The sequence below is a fragment of the Manis pentadactyla genome, chromosome 3, assembly GCF_030020395.1.
Source record: "Manis pentadactyla isolate mManPen7 chromosome 3, mManPen7.hap1, whole genome shotgun sequence".
NCBI classification, from domain to species: domain Eukaryota; kingdom Metazoa; phylum Chordata; class Mammalia; order Pholidota; family Manidae; genus Manis; species Manis pentadactyla.
This window is the reverse complement of record NC_080021.1, coordinates 120605086-120622678: the sequence shown is the minus strand read 5'-3', so window position 1 is coordinate 120622678 and position 17593 is coordinate 120605086. Positions and strand designations below refer to the sequence as shown.

At 35.8% G+C, this 17593-nt stretch overlaps 1 protein-coding gene and 1 non-coding gene across 18 annotated transcripts in view; one reads left to right on the top strand and one right to left on the bottom strand.

The window, feature by feature from the left end:
* Nucleotides 1–17593, bottom strand: part of CREM (cAMP responsive element modulator) — a 65142-nt gene that overhangs the window by 26346 nt on the left and 21203 nt on the right. For 9 of the 17 annotated variants that reach the window (XM_036920224.2, XM_036920230.2, XM_036920223.2 and 6 more), the window contains 3 exons: nucleotides 5087–5233; nucleotides 2593–2690; nucleotides 2308–2447 (listed from right to left, as the gene is read on the bottom strand). The exons of 1 other annotated variant lie outside the window; for it this stretch is intronic. In XM_036920224.2, the coding sequence (XP_036776119.1) occupies nucleotides 2308–2447; nucleotides 2593–2690; nucleotides 5087–5233 (385 nt within the window). Of the gene's footprint in view, nucleotides 1–2307; nucleotides 2448–2592; nucleotides 2691–5086; nucleotides 5234–11247; nucleotides 14330–17593 lie in introns of those variants that run through there. 7 more of the 17 variants (XM_036920228.2, XM_036920232.2, XM_036920227.2 and 4 more) reach the window with 2 other exon arrangements.
* LOC118929803 (U6 spliceosomal RNA) lies at nucleotides 2002–2107 on the top strand. Its single transcript, XR_005031746.2, has one exon. It is a non-coding gene; the product is annotated as a U6 spliceosomal RNA (small nuclear RNA).

The following is a 17593-nucleotide window of genomic DNA, read 5'->3' as shown; positions in this document are numbered from 1 at the left end:
CTTTTCCACCAAAGTAACCGCCAGGATCATACTGTATGGGTCCAATTTAACAAACCTATGTTAAGAGACAGCCCATGACCTCTAATGTGGCAGACAGAAGAGTGTCTATCTCCTAAACATTCAATTTTCTAGTTCTTAACCAGAACCCTTGACTCCATCCCTACCATCACCACACCAAGGTGACCTTTAATGCTGAGCCCCTGCTGTGAGCAAGGATTAAGAGCTCCAGAAATAAAGGCTTTGGCACTGGTTGCAGAGAAAAGTTTCATGACTGTGAATGAGACATTGCCAAGGATAGCTTACAGTTCTCTCTTCTGTGCCAAAAGCAGCCTCTTCCCCTATGTTTACCTGTTATCTCCTTTTGTCCTCCCACTAACCCTGAGATGGACAATTTAGCAGTGTTCTCACTTCAAAGGCTAAACACCTGCAGTGTGCCCTCCTTCTATCCAGTGAGTGAATAGAAGGACCGTAGCACCTTCTCCACATCGCCTCTAGCTTCGACATTTTCACAACCCACTATGTTTCCATGATTGCATATTTTCGGCTCATAGTCTAGGCAAATTAGCCCAAAGCATCTCCTTCCAAGTCACTTGTAAAGGGATCACTCTCCTATCAATTCCTAAGCAGCAGCAGAATGCGTCAGAGAGATGTTTAAGATGACAGCATCTTAGATCATCCCCCAAACTTCAAGATGTCTTAACATTATTTCATCAGTAATTCCAACCTTTTCCCTGTCATGGCAGAAATGGAAAATGATAATATGAGTACAGCCCACTACTCAAGGCAGAACTGACCAGCCAAGAGGTTTCTGCAGCTCTAAGCCCACCCGGCCCCTCAGGGGATAAGGGCAAAAGAGGGGCTTGCACTTCTGTGCCCAGTGTGCTGCACTGCAGAGGCATGCCAGCTGGCATACTGATGTAAGGTTCTAAAACTCCCTCCATATATGCCCCATGGGCCATACACAAAGGTATGTAAATCAGAGAAATATGAGGGGGAAATGACAGTGAAAACTCTCAAGGTCTAACTCTTACAGACAGTGGGGAGTTTTCTTTTCCTAACATTGACTTTGGACATGTCCACTCAGCAGCCTGGATGGGCTGTGAACAAGTTATATACCAATTCTACCAGATATTGTAGTAGGACCTACCCAAAGAACCAGAATTACCAAAGGAGAATTAGTTCAATATTCAAATCCACATCTACTACCACTACAAGAGGACTCTAAAAAAAAAAGATCTTCCCTTATACTATAGCTTCTTTAACAGACTTGGGACTTTTTGCTAGGTATTATTACTTTTTAAAGGGAAAACAGAAAAAGTACTTAAAATCTTAACACCGTATGTGAACCAACATATTTAATACCACATTTTTTCCAGTGCTTAAGTAGCTTTTTTTTTTAACTTTTCTTTCTGTTGTTTCTCTGGCTTTTCTTCCCCACCTTTTCTTTTCTTCCTAGTTCTCATTTTTTAATAAAGTAATTTTTATGTATAAAATGTTCTTCATTTGGGAAAAAAATTAGTGCTTTAATTAAAACAAAAAGCACAGAATTAACAGCCCATTAAAATGCACAAGACTAAATGTGAATGTATCTGTTTATTTACAGCTTTTGATACTTAAAACTTCAAATAAATGATCTGTCCAATTGCTATAGTTTTTAAAAATAAATCATAAAGTTTTCCATTCTCTTCTAGGAAAAGCTGTAGCACAAATTAACATAGTGGAGAGTAGTGAAAACAATTACATTTAAAACATAGAAACATACGTATGTCTCTTAGATTAGTAAGTATAATATCTAATTTTTGGTAACAAAAGCCAACAAGAATGAAATACAATTATATCTTGTTTTGTTTGCATGCATCATAAAGATAACAAAAAGCAGTTTTTAACTTTTACTAGACATGAATATAAACATATATAAAAATAAGACAAATCCTTTATTTTTACCCCCAAAATTTCTTCTATATTCAGTAAAAAAAATTTACTTTTCAAAAGTATATGATAGTGCTCGCTTTGGCAGCACATATACTAAAATTGGAATGATACAGAGAAGATTAGCATGGCCCCTGCGCAAGGATGACATGCAAATTGTGAAGCGTTCCATATTTAAAAAAAAAAAAAAGTATATGATAGCCGTCAGTACAAATCTCACTTCTTTAACATGTACTTCTCATTCTGTAATACACAGTTTAGAGATTATGATGCATTTTCAAATGGAACAGTTAAACCCCAAACCCCAAGTTGTACCAATGTAACTAGAGGAGACTTAAAGCTTGAGCTCTATATAGTATGGAATTGCAGCATACATACTGTATTGCCCCGTGCTAGTCTGATATATGCTAGTAGGTACTGCCATGGTAGCGATGTTAGATGGCATTCCTTCTTCTGATTTTTCTTCTTCAATCTTGGGAACACCAGGCACATCAGAGGAAAGTTCATTCAGTATTTTTCTAAAATATAATTTAACAATATAAACAATTAAGTTACATGAATGAGATATAAAATAGAAAAGCTAAGGGTAGAATCAGTGTGATGCATAATTATTCTCCCTTTTTGGAAAGAGTATTGTTACAACAAGAAACTTAAAAAACTTACCTATAAGAGGGTCTTCGTGAAAGGATTTCTCTACGTTTATGAGAATCAATTACATCTTCTGATTCTGCATACTCATCTCTCTCTCCAAGTGTTGCTACCTATAATACAAGAGTTTCTGAAATGCATCATAAAATATATGATCTCCTTCATTCAAAAAACGGTGGTTAAGGGTCTCTGTGTGCAGCACTAAGCCAGGTGCTGGGGAAGAGCCTAGAGGCAGGACACACTGACCCTGCATGATTGGAGCTCCTGCCTGGCTTAGGAATGGAAGCACAGAAACAGACATTGCAGTTGTAGAACAAGCAGATGTGTGGGAAGGAATGGTACAGATAATACACACCATAGAAATGCAAATTAGAGAGTGGACAGAACGTCAGGGGAGGATAGAACTAAGCATAAGATAGATGAGACCTATGATGCCAACACTGAAAGTACTCTCACAATCCTGCAGGAAAGGCATGAGCAAGAGACAGAAGCAGGTGAAAAGGGTCTCCATTTCATTGCCTTCTTTACAACACCACAGCTGACCTGAGCTGGGTCTTCAAATTAGACATTAGATGGGTTCAAAGAAGAATATTTAAGCAGATAAACAACTGAGTAAACAAACCTGGTTAAAGCTAGGATTTATGTAACAAGAAGTAGGTTGGGGCTTGATGGTGGGACATCTTGAAGGTCAAATTAAGGAATTTTTCCTTGAAATAACAGAGTTTTAAGCATGATTTAATTTTCAAGTCAAGTAGGAATATAATACATGATTAAAGAAAGTCAGACCACTAAAATTACAACTCTCCACAACATGACTGCCTCACTATATTTAGCCATTTTTCATTCAGGGCTGAGGGTAGTTCTGAGTACACAAAACTCACTTAACTTAAAATTATGATTACATGGAAATTTCATTTGGGGAAAATCAAAATAGCTTATTAAAATATCAACAATGCAATAGGAACATACACTTCCCAAGGCACATGGATGTATGGATGGGCATGAATGTTCACTTCACATGTGTGTTTCTTGACCATGCTTTGCTGTCATGGACTCCCCACATGTAAGCACACTTATCAATGAACAGGACTTAGAAAAAACATTGATGCAAACAGATTATCACCATCAAGTATCTACCACTTTACACTGGGCTTTTCCATTTCTCTTATGTAATCTTACAAGCCCTTTATTAAGGTAGGCTATAATTTTACCCATTTAGAAAGGTGGAAATTGAAGTTCCTGCAGAGAGATTAAGTGACTTGCCCATCCTTCAGCAGGGAGGAATTTCTAACACTAGAATTTGCACCTCTCTCTACAAAGATAATTAAATTATCCATTTAACAAAATCCAAAAAAGCCTGCTGAATATAAAGGCAATACTTTCTTCCAATACCAGTCAAGTCAAAACTGAGTAAGAATATCTGCATCCCAATAAAAGTCAGAATGCAAAGAGGAGAGTGGAAAGCCTTTCTTGTTTTAAAATTAGCATCAGAAAGAGTAAGAAACTCTTGGAATCAAAGGTCATCACAGAAAAAAACGCTGAGAATTATTCTTACTTTTTTGAGCAACACAGGAAAATACACCTGTGTCGCAAAGATAACCAGCTTTTAATGCATGTGGATAAGTTCAAATATCATATTGCAACCCTTATCCTTATTCTGCAATAAACTATACTCCAAAATGCAGGAAAAGGACGAGACTGATTAAGCATGTGCACCTAATGTTTTTCTCATAGATCTTTTGTCATCAATTATGTTCAAGTAAGTTCAACATTTAAAGGATAATAAAACAAACTAACCTAAAAAAGGGATACATTCAGTAAACAAGAAAAGTATGCTTTAACCAATGCACACTTAATAATTTACAGCTATTGATACAAAAAAAAGTTTTAGCTTTAATGTTAAGGATTTATGACTAACCTTCACAATACTAAAACATATCTCTGGATGACAAGCACAATAACAATCATGCCCACAAAAACCCAGGATTCACCTGAGAGCAGTTCATGATGTATGAGCATAACACCAAGGTGACAATAACACCATATTATTTTCTATGGATTACACATATTGAATTAAAAATAAACCTAAATTTCTACCTACCTACTAATGTGAATATTCATGAAAATAGCATTAGTACTATAATCTTTATAGTACTATATTTGTCAGACATCTTCTCCAAAGAATCCTCAAAATATTTTTAAGCACCATTGGAGAGCTTTGCTAAGGAAAACTGAATCTGAGCACAGAGAAAACAACTTTAAGAATTACTCATCTGGCAAGTACTCATCTTAAAATTAAGAGTTGACAACAAAACTGTACCCCTCAAGTCACCCTCTTTGTATCTTGCAGGGCACAATGCACTTCACATATAAAAGGAAATTTCTCCAACTATCTAATAAGATTTGAGCATAAAATCTGCACAAAGAAAAAGATGCTAAACGAATCAGTAAAAGAAAAAGAAAAAAGCTTAAGGAAGTCGAAGACAAATCACCCAGGAAGGATGCTAACCTGAACAGTTTGTATTTGTGGTGACTGAATAACCGATGGCTGTGGTGTCTGAATTACTCCCTGGATATGTACAGTTTGGCCCGAAGGTAACTGTACTAGAGTTACAGCTGGGGAGCCTCTTCCACTGCCTGATCCAGGTATAGAAACCTGCAAAAATGATCAATGTTGAGGATTAAGAATTTTTTTTCTTAAAAGAAATACCATTCACTATTATGACTAGCCTATTTTCCCTTTCTTTTTCCTGCTTCTCAGAAATGACATGCAAGCTAGGGTACTTACCCTTAGGAGGTGGCTACTGTCCTCGAACAGTCACTCTTTGATGTGACAGATATTAAAGGACCATGCTCCTCACTTCTGGTTCCCATGCTTCGGTAACTAAGAATGTTCCAAGCATAAAGTTCTAAAGCAGTTAAACTACCTGACTACAACCTCACACCTACTAACAGTGAATCCTTACTTAGGACACAGTATGAACTACCCTCTCCATCTTCTTAAGAGAAATTGGAGACAGAACTTAACTATGTTGAATTATTTTTTAAGAAATGAAACATTCGATGTATGATATTCTAATATTACTCCAGGTACAAGCTAATGCCTTGTCAGTATACTGAAAATCAGTGATTTATGCCCCCATAATCACAAAAATGACACAAGCCCAAAATATTCCAGGGTTTCTCATAAGCCTTTAGGGTTTCTGACCCAGAGAAAGCTCAGGCCTTGAAGCTGGCAAGGCACTTCCCACTTTTCCTCTCTCCTTGCTTGAGCATCATCCCCCGAGAGGGCCAGACCATCACTTAGCTTGCAGAGTAGAGAGCATTGCCATCTCCCAGCTACCTTGATGCATTTTTTTTTCATAGTGTGCAGGCCAGTTATATTAAAAAGTATTAAATCTAATTTTTTTTAACCTTGATGCTTTTAACAGAGATCCCTACCAGCACAACACAGTACCTCCAATCTCCCTAGCCTCAAAACCTGCCATGCTTCCTAAGTAGTAAACAACTCAATCCTATAGACCAGTGTAATCTTAGAAACGTTGCCTCATTTCACTAGGTTTCACTATTCATTATGACTTACTCTAAACAAAGACTTTAGAAATGAAATAAGCTACCAGTTTCTATCATGAATGGTAATAGAACCACAGGATCTAAAACAAATTTAGAAGGAAGCCTCCGTGTGGGACTTCACTTTAAGGAATACCAGTGATTTCCAATCTATTTATACTTTAAAAGAATTGTTAAAAACTGTATCTATAACAAATAATTATAAGACTTATTTACACCACCATTCTCTTAAAAAGCAAACTCCTTTGGCAATCCAAAAATAAAAAATCTTTTTATCTACACAAGAGAACTTCTGTGGTGAGCATTATTATTAGGTGCGTTAGGGTAGAAAGGAGAATTGAGAAAACTAACACCTAACAAACAACAGTACACCCAACAGTATAGGACTAATTGCTCCAGTGTACAGGCCGTGAAAGCCACAGGAGTAAGACCATGGGCTAGAAAGATGGGTATGGGCCTGAATGAACAATCACTGAAGGCTTTGTGTAGAAGCCGCACTTGGAGCCAGGCCTTGATGGGAATCTCGGTAACAGCTGGAAAGAAAAGTGAGAAACTAGGGCAGAGTCACCCAACATGTGGCCCAAGGGGCAAAATCACTCACACCCCTGCCCTTGGAGTGTTATTGTCTGCTTTAGATTTTAGGGTAAAGAAAAAGGTTATCCCATAATAGAATTAGTAAATTAAAAAAATAACATTGTATTCTAAAAATGTTCCCAGCGCATAAGGTATGGGACTATGTATGAATTATAAAAGGCACCCACCTCTGGGTGGACCAATTACCAAAAGGTACTCCTTTCACCCCACAACTAATCCTCAAGGTTTTTATCAAACTAAAAAAGTTTGATAAAAAATTTTACTGATTTTAATCAATAAAAATTATTGATCATCTCAAAAAGCTTTTGTTTATGTGACTTAAATCCAGTAGGTTTAAATACTAAATATTTAACAACTAGCTTTGGGAAGGGAAAACCTCAATTTGTAACTTTTATTGATTTCTATAATGTAAAATGGCAGATTTCAAGCTACCAATAGATGACAAAGAACACAAAATGGGAAAAGATACATACAATCAGCTCTAACACACTACTGGTTGTATGTATTGATGTTCGCCATATTAGAAATTAAAATGGAGAGATTTTAAAACTAATTAGTAACTCATTTAAAAATAACAATTCCATTACATGCTAACATAAAAATTGCATTTTATGAAAAGTACATTTTTCAAAACAACAAAAAAATTAATAACAAAGTGTCGATATTTTATATGTCTACAAATTCTTTTGATTTCTGGTTTAAGTGAAAACAGGTAAATTCTTATACCTACTTTTGCACTGAATCTGTTGCAGTATGTTATCTTAGTTGATATGTGAAGAAAATTTGGATCTCAAAGAGATATATGATTGGAAAAGGAGAACTGTAAAAGCTTTTCCTGAAAAATGTAGATATTATTCTTTGCTATTACATCAGAACTTGACAAATGCTTTTTTCTTAAAGGTCTGTTGCAGTGTGGAATTTGAAACTGTATCAGTCACATTAAAATACGTTGATCTTTGGACAGATCTTCGCCATGCCTGATTCTGTGACACCATGCAGTAGTTATCTGGAAAATACTGGCTCTCCCGAATGCTGCCACATTCTGATGCTGGGTTTCTTGTTTGCGGAGTCGAAGAATGAACTTAGCAAACAGTCAAGGTAAGAGAGCCAGGGAAAGGCTTTTACTGAGAGATACAGTGAGAGGACAGAGCTCCTGGCTCACACCAGAGGGGACAAGAGAGCCCGTAGTGGTGCGTTGTCTAGGGGATTTATAGGTAGTTAAGAGACAAAGGGCTAGGGATGCAGACCCACCAAATGGTCTCTAAATGTTTATCCCTGAAGAGACACTAAGTTTCTTATCAGTTTTCTGGATTATTTTACAGAGTTAACATAAGAAATTTACTGCTCTGATTCTTTCCCAGAATAGCAGCTTCTTGGTTTGGGAGCATATCAATCAAGGCTGCCAGTCCTGCTCCCAAGGTGGGCTGAGTTATTGTCTGTTTGCTAAATAGTAAGTTAAGAAACTTCCTGGGTGTTAAAATGCAATCTTATCTTTAAGACGAATCCTTCCTGCCTTTCACTATGTTGTTTACAGCTGGGCTCGCTTGCTATATTAATTGCTCAGGTTATATATTACTTGATTAGGGGCTGAAGGAGGAAAAGCAGCATCTGGGTAAATATAAAGATAAGCTGGGCCTTTTAGCAGCTAAAGTAAATTTTACAATAGCCTCATTTAATTGACACAAACAAGACATGGGCTATGCTGAGGTATTTTCTTATCTGGAGGATGTTTGAACATTCCAGGCCAAGTTACTCCAGGCTTTTAGTTTTAACTAATCTGCATTGGAGAATGCTTATATTCTTGGTTTGATATTTTACTTTAGAGAATTAATGTGACTCTGACTTTGCTTAATTGTTTAATACGGAGTTTTTGTAGGGGTATTTTTCCAAAGGCCCTCATCCTACTCTGACTACACCCATGGTCCCTGTCTCAATTCCATGACACACTTCTGAAACTCACATTCATTAAAGTCAGTATCAGTCTCATCAGACACCATCAAGCTCACAGTGGTTGATACAGAGTTTTAAAAAATTCAGATCTTCTACTTAAAACCTTTAATTTTATCACTGGCAACAGACACTCCCAACTGTTTTCCTTGAAGTGACAAGTTCACTTCATCTGCTTTTGAGAAAATGTTTTCCAAATACTCAAGTTTGAATACCCATAGTATTAGCCATTCCTTTGAGAAAATTGATGCTCTGTGAGAGAAAAATCCAGCTAATTCATCTCCCCTCCTAACTGTAAGAACGGGTTTTCTTCAAGACCACTAGTCTTCAGTATGTGCAGAAATGCTTTTAGTGAATGTCCCAATTTCATAACATAAAGGTAACACAACAGGTCAAGACTGAATACAATTGGTAACATTTACTGCTTCATTGGGGATATTAAAAGAAACTGGCTTTTTTTAACCGCAAGTGAACGGCAGTGAAGAATACAGTGATTACTAGCACAGCTGGGTGCCTTGGACTTAATTCCCACTTAAGGCACCAATGGTTTTACCTTCCATTATTTCTGCACCATCAGTACAAATGTCAAAACAGAAAAAAAAGAAAATAAACCTTACCATTAGTGTGAAAATAGTTTTGTCCTCCCAAAACTCTTGAAAGGATCCTCAGAGTCTCCCTCAGTGTTCAGCATACCACCCGCTGACTACTGCTGCTCCCTGCTCAGGGAGACCCCCAGGCCCAGCTCACAGCTGAGGCCTGAGCACAGAGTGCCGAGGCAGGCTGTGATTTCAGCTCCACCAGAGCAGCACAGCCCAAAGCCCCATGTCCAATAACTCTGACAGAGATTTCATGTGCCAGAAATGGAGCAAAAAATGGGAACTGTACCCAAAAGTGCTACAAGTATTCTTACAGACTGGACCTGCAGATGAGATGGTAGTGTATGTCCACACTCACTTTCTGTGGGGAATGCCCCAGCTTCAAAGAAATTAGGTACTTTGACAAAGTGATAAACAAGTCAATACACTGGCAGAGTTTTGATAAACATGTATCATGCTTGAAGGTGCTTTAATTATCTTTCAAGTATAATTTTCAGGATTTTAAATTATTAAACAATCACTTTATCTAATGGTTTAGTGTCAAGAATACCTGGTGTGGAGTCGCACCCACTAATACAAAACTTTATTCTTATAATTCTGGAGATGAGTGGTATGAATTCTGTAACTACAACGAAACTTCCTTACTCCAAACTCAGTGAAGTGCAAAAACTCATGAGACAACTCATTAAATGGCTGAAAACTGCTGAAATAACATACCCTAGAGTTGGAATTCAGATGTATCATTAAAACAAAACTCTTAGATCTAGAGAACATGTCAGACATTCTATATTCTCACTGGTTTTACCAAAACAAGTGACTTGCATTAACCTATTACTGTATCGGTAGAGTTAACAGGCTAAACTTCACCATTATTATTCATTAAAAAAAATTCATGTGGCTCTCTACCTTTAACATTTTAGCATTATTATTATGTTATTATACTGACCACATGGGCCACAACTGAATATACAGTGCACTTAAAGTAAGATATGGCACACAGACGGCATAGAAGGAACACAGGCAAGGATTCAAGAACATGTACGGTGGCCTAAAGCCAAAAATAGATAAATAAAGAAGCATCTTTTTGTTTTGAGTAATGTGGTAGATTCAATTTTAGGTAGCTTGGTTGAAAGCAATGGCTGGGCAACAGTATGGCAACCAGGTGGAAATGTTCACTAGGCAAGGAGAATATGGGACTGATGCTGGTTTAGAGCTCAGCCAGGAAATAAAGATCTGAGAAATAATGACAAAGAGCTACCTATAAAGAGTATTGTAATTACTTAATTCATAATGGGCAAATAGAATTCTAAAGAAGCACTGGAAAGAGAAGGGAATTCTTTCCTAAAAGATGGTACCATTACAGACATAAACTTTAGTTCACTTGAACTAAAATATGTATACTGCAGTTAGACATGGAGATCTCTCTTCTAAACACTATCATTATAAGACATTTTAATAAGCAACAATCTCACAGAAACAAGTCCTATTTATGAATGAACTCATTCTTTTATTCTCTCAAAAAATATTTACTGGGCACCTGCGATGTGGACCAGTCCAGACAGTGGGGATTAGCAGTGAACAAGAAGTCTCTGCTCTCCTTGATCAGAAAGAGACAGAAAATAGATGAAGAAACAAATACATCATTTGGGGTAGTTCCAAATTCTTTAAAAGGACAATAAAGCAGGGTAAGGGATCAGAGTGACCAGGTTGGGGGAACGTGGAAGGACGCTACTTGTGGAAAGCTTCTCAGAGGAGAGAGAGAATGTTTGCACGAAAAACCTAAATGAAGGGACAGGGGAAGCCATAGGAAGATCAACAAGTATACTCATCACATTCCAGCAATCAAGAAGGCAACTATTCAAAGACCAAAACCATAAGATGTCTGTATATTCATGATTTTTATAACTTTTTATGAGACACTAATAAAAGTGTGTAGAATGAACTCATAGTAGACATAATTTACCTTTTTTTCCAGATCCCCTGAAGAACAATCTTCCTCTACAGGATGACTGAAACATGGATTATGCTGAGGCCACCACATCAACCAAAAACCCTGCTATAGTCAGTAGTTGATCTGAAATGAGTTGAGATGATACAACTGACAGCCTTATTTGGCTTTGCAAATTAAAAATATCCTAATGACACTTATAACTGGGAAAACCTCACAATGTTGTAACCCAGCATTTGATTAGCACCTAGTAGACTAGCTCCAATGCACAGCTAGGTTCCCTTCCAATGGGGTTTATGATGTCACAGCACAGCTGCAAATGTCACAGAGCTACTGGGCCTGCATTCAAGAGAGTTAATAAAGGATGAAAAAAATGTGAATTCACAACCTAGCAGATTCTGCTTTCAATTCTGCTGCCTGAGAAATCAAACCTATGTATTACCTATTGTAATTTCAAGGACTACAATGAAAATCCACTAAAGCAAACAAGAAGTTGGAAAATTATTTTGGCAGGATATTAAGACAGGATTCTCAAGAGTCTTTCTTCGATGAAAAAACAAAAGTGTTTAAAGATTATTTCAAACATTTTAAGGTTTAAAACAGGAAAATACTATAAATTTGAACACTTGAATAAAGATGCAAAATAGCCCAATTTATTCTTTAAAAAGTCATATTTAACCATGCTAAATGAATACAAACACAAAATGAAAAATGTAGAGTTGGTCTTATTTTAGTGTCCTTAATTAGCATCTTTCTTTCCCACTGAGGTTTTTTAAACAGTGTGGCTAATCAACTGCAAAATTCAATGGAGTTGAATTTTACTTAATTTTACCTAGAGACTATTAGCTGAAGATATTTACTAGTAACAGAGTTAGTTAGGCACATAAGACTGATATTTTTATGTGTACTATGTTAAAATACTACCGAGTACATGGGGATGTTGTTGTCTCAAATCCTTCAAATACTATCTGAGATCTATAATCTGAATACAAAGGACAAAATGGATCACTGTTTCTTGTACTGTAAATATAAATGGCAGAATATTATGTCTCTTTTTAAAAACTCTCCTCTTTGAAAGCAAAACAAATATAAGAATCAAGACATTCTTAATTATACAGTTAATTTTGATAATACTTCCAATAAGCAGTGATGATCAGCTAAGGACAAATTAAAATTAGGGGTTCTTTATTCTTTGTAAAACAATGCTGTAACTAATTTGTTTCACCTAGCAAATCCTTATAGTAACTTGAATTTCCTGTGTATAGCAGTTGGAGCATTGTTTTATATTCTAACCAATAAGAGATGTTTCACTTACCATAATATGCTTAAAAGTACTATGAAAATGAACATGTGCTTTAATAGAAGTCAAAATTCTTTTAGTTCCTGAACTTTAAAAAATCAATCTTATATTTGGAAACCAAAACTGATCATAGTTTACTAGCCAAATGTATTTCCAAGTAATGAATGCACAGAGTGAAGGAAGTTGCAATGAGATACTGAGCCAAAATGGCATTTACCCAGCAGATATAAGGGCAGAGGACATTCAAACTACTCTTAACAATAGCACTGATCTCTTCTGTTAATGAAGCAGTGCATATGCCAAAAGCCGAACACCACAGAATGAATACCTAAAATCACTTATTAATAGTTATTTCTGAGAGAAATCAGCTCTTTATAGGAATGTCTATGAAGCAAACTGTAATTCATTTGAATTATTCTTACATCTTCTACCAATCACTGGGCTTAAGAATACTGAATTGGCAAAACAACCTTAAAAATACCAGTAATAGTTGTGTATTTGAAACTATCACAAGATTGTATATCATTGATACTTTAATGAAAAAGTACTAGTAATAAATGAAATGTGGCTTTGTAAAGAAATATTATTCAGCCTTAAAAAGGACAGAAATCCTATCACATACTACAATGTGGATGAACCCTGAGGACATCATGCTAAGTGAAATAAGTCAGTCACTAGAAGACAAACAGTGATGATTCCACTTATATGAAGTATTTAAAAATAGGGAAATTCATAGAAACAGAAGATACAATGGTGGTTGCCAGGGGCTGACAAGAGGGGCAAATGGAAGTTGTTTTTCAATGGGAAGAGTTTTAGGTTTACAAGATGAAAAATTCTGGAGCTGTGTTTCATAACAATGTGAATATACTTAACACTACTAAACTGTACACTTAAACTTGTTAACATTGCAGATTTCACGTATTCTTACCCCCAACAACAACAAAAAAACTATGGCCACAAATTTGGTAGGTATAATAATTAACTGGCTTCTTGCCAGAAAAACACTCTAAACTGATCTTACCAAAGGCAATGGGACTGATTTCTTCATCATCTCATAAGACATAATTCTATAGCTCTGGGTGCTCTTGTACTGTTGGCTTTAGAATTGTAGTTCAACACATACAATAGCTTTTGGTGCCAGGAATCATAAGGTAACAATTACTAATATATCAAACTGGATAAAATTTCAATTATTCAATGTTCTTCACACACCCAAGGTCAGAAGTTGAGTTGAGATCTAATATGAAACTATCTTATCTACCTCTGAATAATGAAGGAGTAACAGTATACGGTATATATGCATATATACAATAGTACTGCACAGTACTGTGTATATGGCATATATGCACATATACAATTATATACAGTAAACAGAGGCCTACTGCTTATAGAGCATACCTCTTTAAAGGCAAGTGTTTTTTTCTAAGATATTTCTGCTTGCACCACCTTCATCTGATACTGTCTTTACTTAATACATTTGATGCCATAACCATGCTCTTCTCTCCCATGCCGTTTTGGAGGACCATCAAAGTTGTAACTCTGATAGGGCTCAGAAAACTCACATTTCTGAAGAGCATTATTACAATATTATCATTACAGAATCAATGAAGCAAAACTTTCCCAAAGTCTCTGTGTTATCCCAATATAATTTCTTTAAGAATTTGGAGTTTGCAAAGATTATAATAACAAAAATTAAAACAAGGCAAAGTAAATCTCTGAATCTTATTCAAAGAAGAAACTACAAAAAGTTTCCTTTTTTCAAATTTCAATGTCTTTTCATTCTTATTCTTTGTGTGTGTGTGTAGTAAAGAAGTACATAAAATAAAATTTACCATCTTAGCCATTTTTTTAAGTGAACAGTTCAGTAATAAGTATATCCATGCTGCTGTGAAATAGAACCCCAGAATATTTCATCTTGCAAATCTGAAACTTTATACCCCTGAAACACAACTGTTCCTCCCTATCCCCTCCCCCATCCTACTGTTTTACTAGAAAAAATCAGAGACAAGGGTAAAAAGAAAAACTGTGTTTATACACAGTTATTTTTCCATTACTGCTACTGGTAAACCACCTGTTACTAAAACTAAGGAGAACTGGAACATCAAGCAAAAGGTACCAAACCTCATAGAAACAAAAGACAGGGGATCTTTAACAATCTCCCAAACACTGAAACAAATTTGTATGTTTTTCTGATTGGTAAGAGTATAACAACAAAATCTCTTCACAAAAAATTTGACTTCAATTGCTTTCATACCTGTTGAAAGTACCTTTGAAACATCAAGTTTTATTCAAAGCAAAGTATCATCACTTTTAATATGATGGGATGAAAACATACAGTGCATTCTAAAGCCAAAAACTAACTTTAAAGCAATCTGTTAGATATTTGATAATATACTATTTGATAAAAATCTATTTGATAACATACAAAATTATCAAAATATGAGTACAGATGTATAACAAATTTTTGTTCAAACTGGACAAAATAATCACTAATTTTAACGGTTCACAAATTACTTTTACGTATGTCCCTCAAACCTTGAAGTGCCTCTAAGAATGAGTTACATTTCAAAGCAGTATATTTTCTTGAACTAGTTGACTAAGGAACAACACATAATGCAGAGCCAGCATTCACTGACAAAAATTCACCATTTTACTTTTTCTTCCAACTTTTGTTCATTTTTAGGGATAATTCTAAGTGAATACTAATACTACATTCAGAAAAGTTAAATCAGGGCAATGAAACACAGTCAGGCGAAGGAATATATGAAAATAAGGACCAATAGAAAGAAAGTCAACAGTAAAATGGAAGTTTTTATTTCAAAGTCTTAAGAGGAATGTTTTTCTCCCTCAGTAAGAGTCCTTCAAGTAAGTTAATTAGCATACTGAAGTTTAAAAAAAAAGATTCAATTGAACACTGGGCTTAAACTAGATCTACTAGCCAACAGCAAGTATAAGAAATCAACCAGACACAATGCAGGCACCTTTAATATATAAAACAATGTGGCTGACCCATTATCAATAGCAAATGTTGCTTGTTTAGTTTTCTGTCATCATCCATAACCTTCCTGGTCCTATTTAGGACCAAGATGATGGATTTTTTGCACAGCTCACCAAAACATGAGAAATGGCATTCCCATTTTCCACCAGACTGAAATAGAAAATGTACAACTCATACACTAAAATGTACCCTTGTTAAATCATTCCTACTTCAATCCCTCATCACATGCCAGGCCTCTTTAATGAGGTGCTTTTTTATATACTGTTTCCATTTAGAACAGAGAGGATAAGAACAGAGAAGTGTGGAGTACAATCCCTGAACAACATTCCCTACTGACTCTCTGCTCTCTGGAATCTCCTTGTTTCCAAAAATATACAGGGCCTCAGAAAGGTTAAATTTTATACTAGAACTAATTCTTCTGAGGCACTACGCTGACCCTGACTCCAAAGTTTCCTTCCAGGTCTGTGACTCTTGTGATTCTGCTTTTTTCATCCTCCCTTTCTACCTCTGCTGAAACCTTGAGGACTGTATTTACAAATAAGAGTTATTTAGCTTTCAGAGTCAAGGTGTCACATTCAGTTGCTACACAGGCTTCCTCAATAGCTATAAAGAATGAAGCTCTAGAAAGCTAGTATGAAAGCTATCCTTCCTAGTGGCTCTATCTGGATCTTCTTGCTTGGATTATCAATTCCCAGGAGACTGGGAACAAGCAAAGTTTAGGGTGTCATCCCTGTTGCTTCTTAGAGTAAATTACACGTTTGTGAGAAAAACTGGGAAATGTGAATGTAGAGTGCACATTACGCCAAAGAATTATGCTTGGTTTTATTAGGTTTGACTGTGACATTTGGTTATATTTAAAAATGTCCATCATCTTTTGAGAGTTGCATACCCAGAAGTAAGTAGAAGTGAAATGGCATGATGTCTGAGATCTGCAGAACTGCTTAACATACTTCAATAAAAATAAAAAAAAAGAAGAGATGAGGCAATTGCTACAAAATCTTAATGATTATTAAGTTTATACACATACGTGGGAGCATTATTGTTTGAAATCTTTCGCCACAGAAGAAATTTTAACTTCCCATTACCCAATTAAAGATCATCTTATTTCCAGATGATTTAAGTGTGACAATTTAAAAACAATTTTGTATACAGTAATTTTGCTTTTCACCATTTTGACTTCTGGAAGCGTTTCCTCCTGGCTTATTTTAAATACTCTCTCTAATTTATTACCAAGAGTTTTTCCAGGGGGAGAGAGGGATGGAATCTAGTCTTATAATGTCAACACATACACTTAACAAACAAGGTGGCAGCTTCAATTAAAAATCAGTCAATATAAAAAATAACAGGCAAGAAGAAATACAAGTCACAGTATTTAAACCCAATTATTTACCAACCCAGGATTTCTTTATGGCAACTCCTGCTTTCAGCTCTTTGACATTATCATCCCTATGACTTTTACTTACTTTTGAATAAAGATAGAAAGGAAAGGCTGCATTTATATCTGGGAGGTTATAAAATGGAAAAATGGAAAACTGAAAACCCCAGCCTCCCTTGGTACATTACTGTCTCCCCTCAATTAAACATCAGAACAGAGAGGCCTGAAGGCCAAGACCAAGCTCAAGGTGTCAGAGCTTTGTAAATAGGATGATTATCAGAGTAAACTTGATTAGGAGAAGCTTTGGAAAGGCCAAGGTACTCAACGCTACTATCAAATGACCAGATGCAAAGGATCAAGCTGACAGAATCTTCTGGTCGCAACTTTTGTTTCCATACTTTTTAATAATTTGACCATGTGAAAAGGAAAGTGTTATAAATTCCTCTTTATACAAAATTGAATTAAGTCTAAAACATTCAGGAATTTACAGTCCTTTAGTTTGAAGAAAATGTAACAAGAGACAAGTAAATACAATGACATCAGGAATTATTCAGAAGAGCCAGTCACTTTCAGCATACATTATAGGTTTAATAAAGATTTCAACTTGATTTCCTAATCTTTCTATTCTAAAATATGGAATAATAATAATGAACACTCATAAATGAACAGCTTCAGGTATCACAAGAAT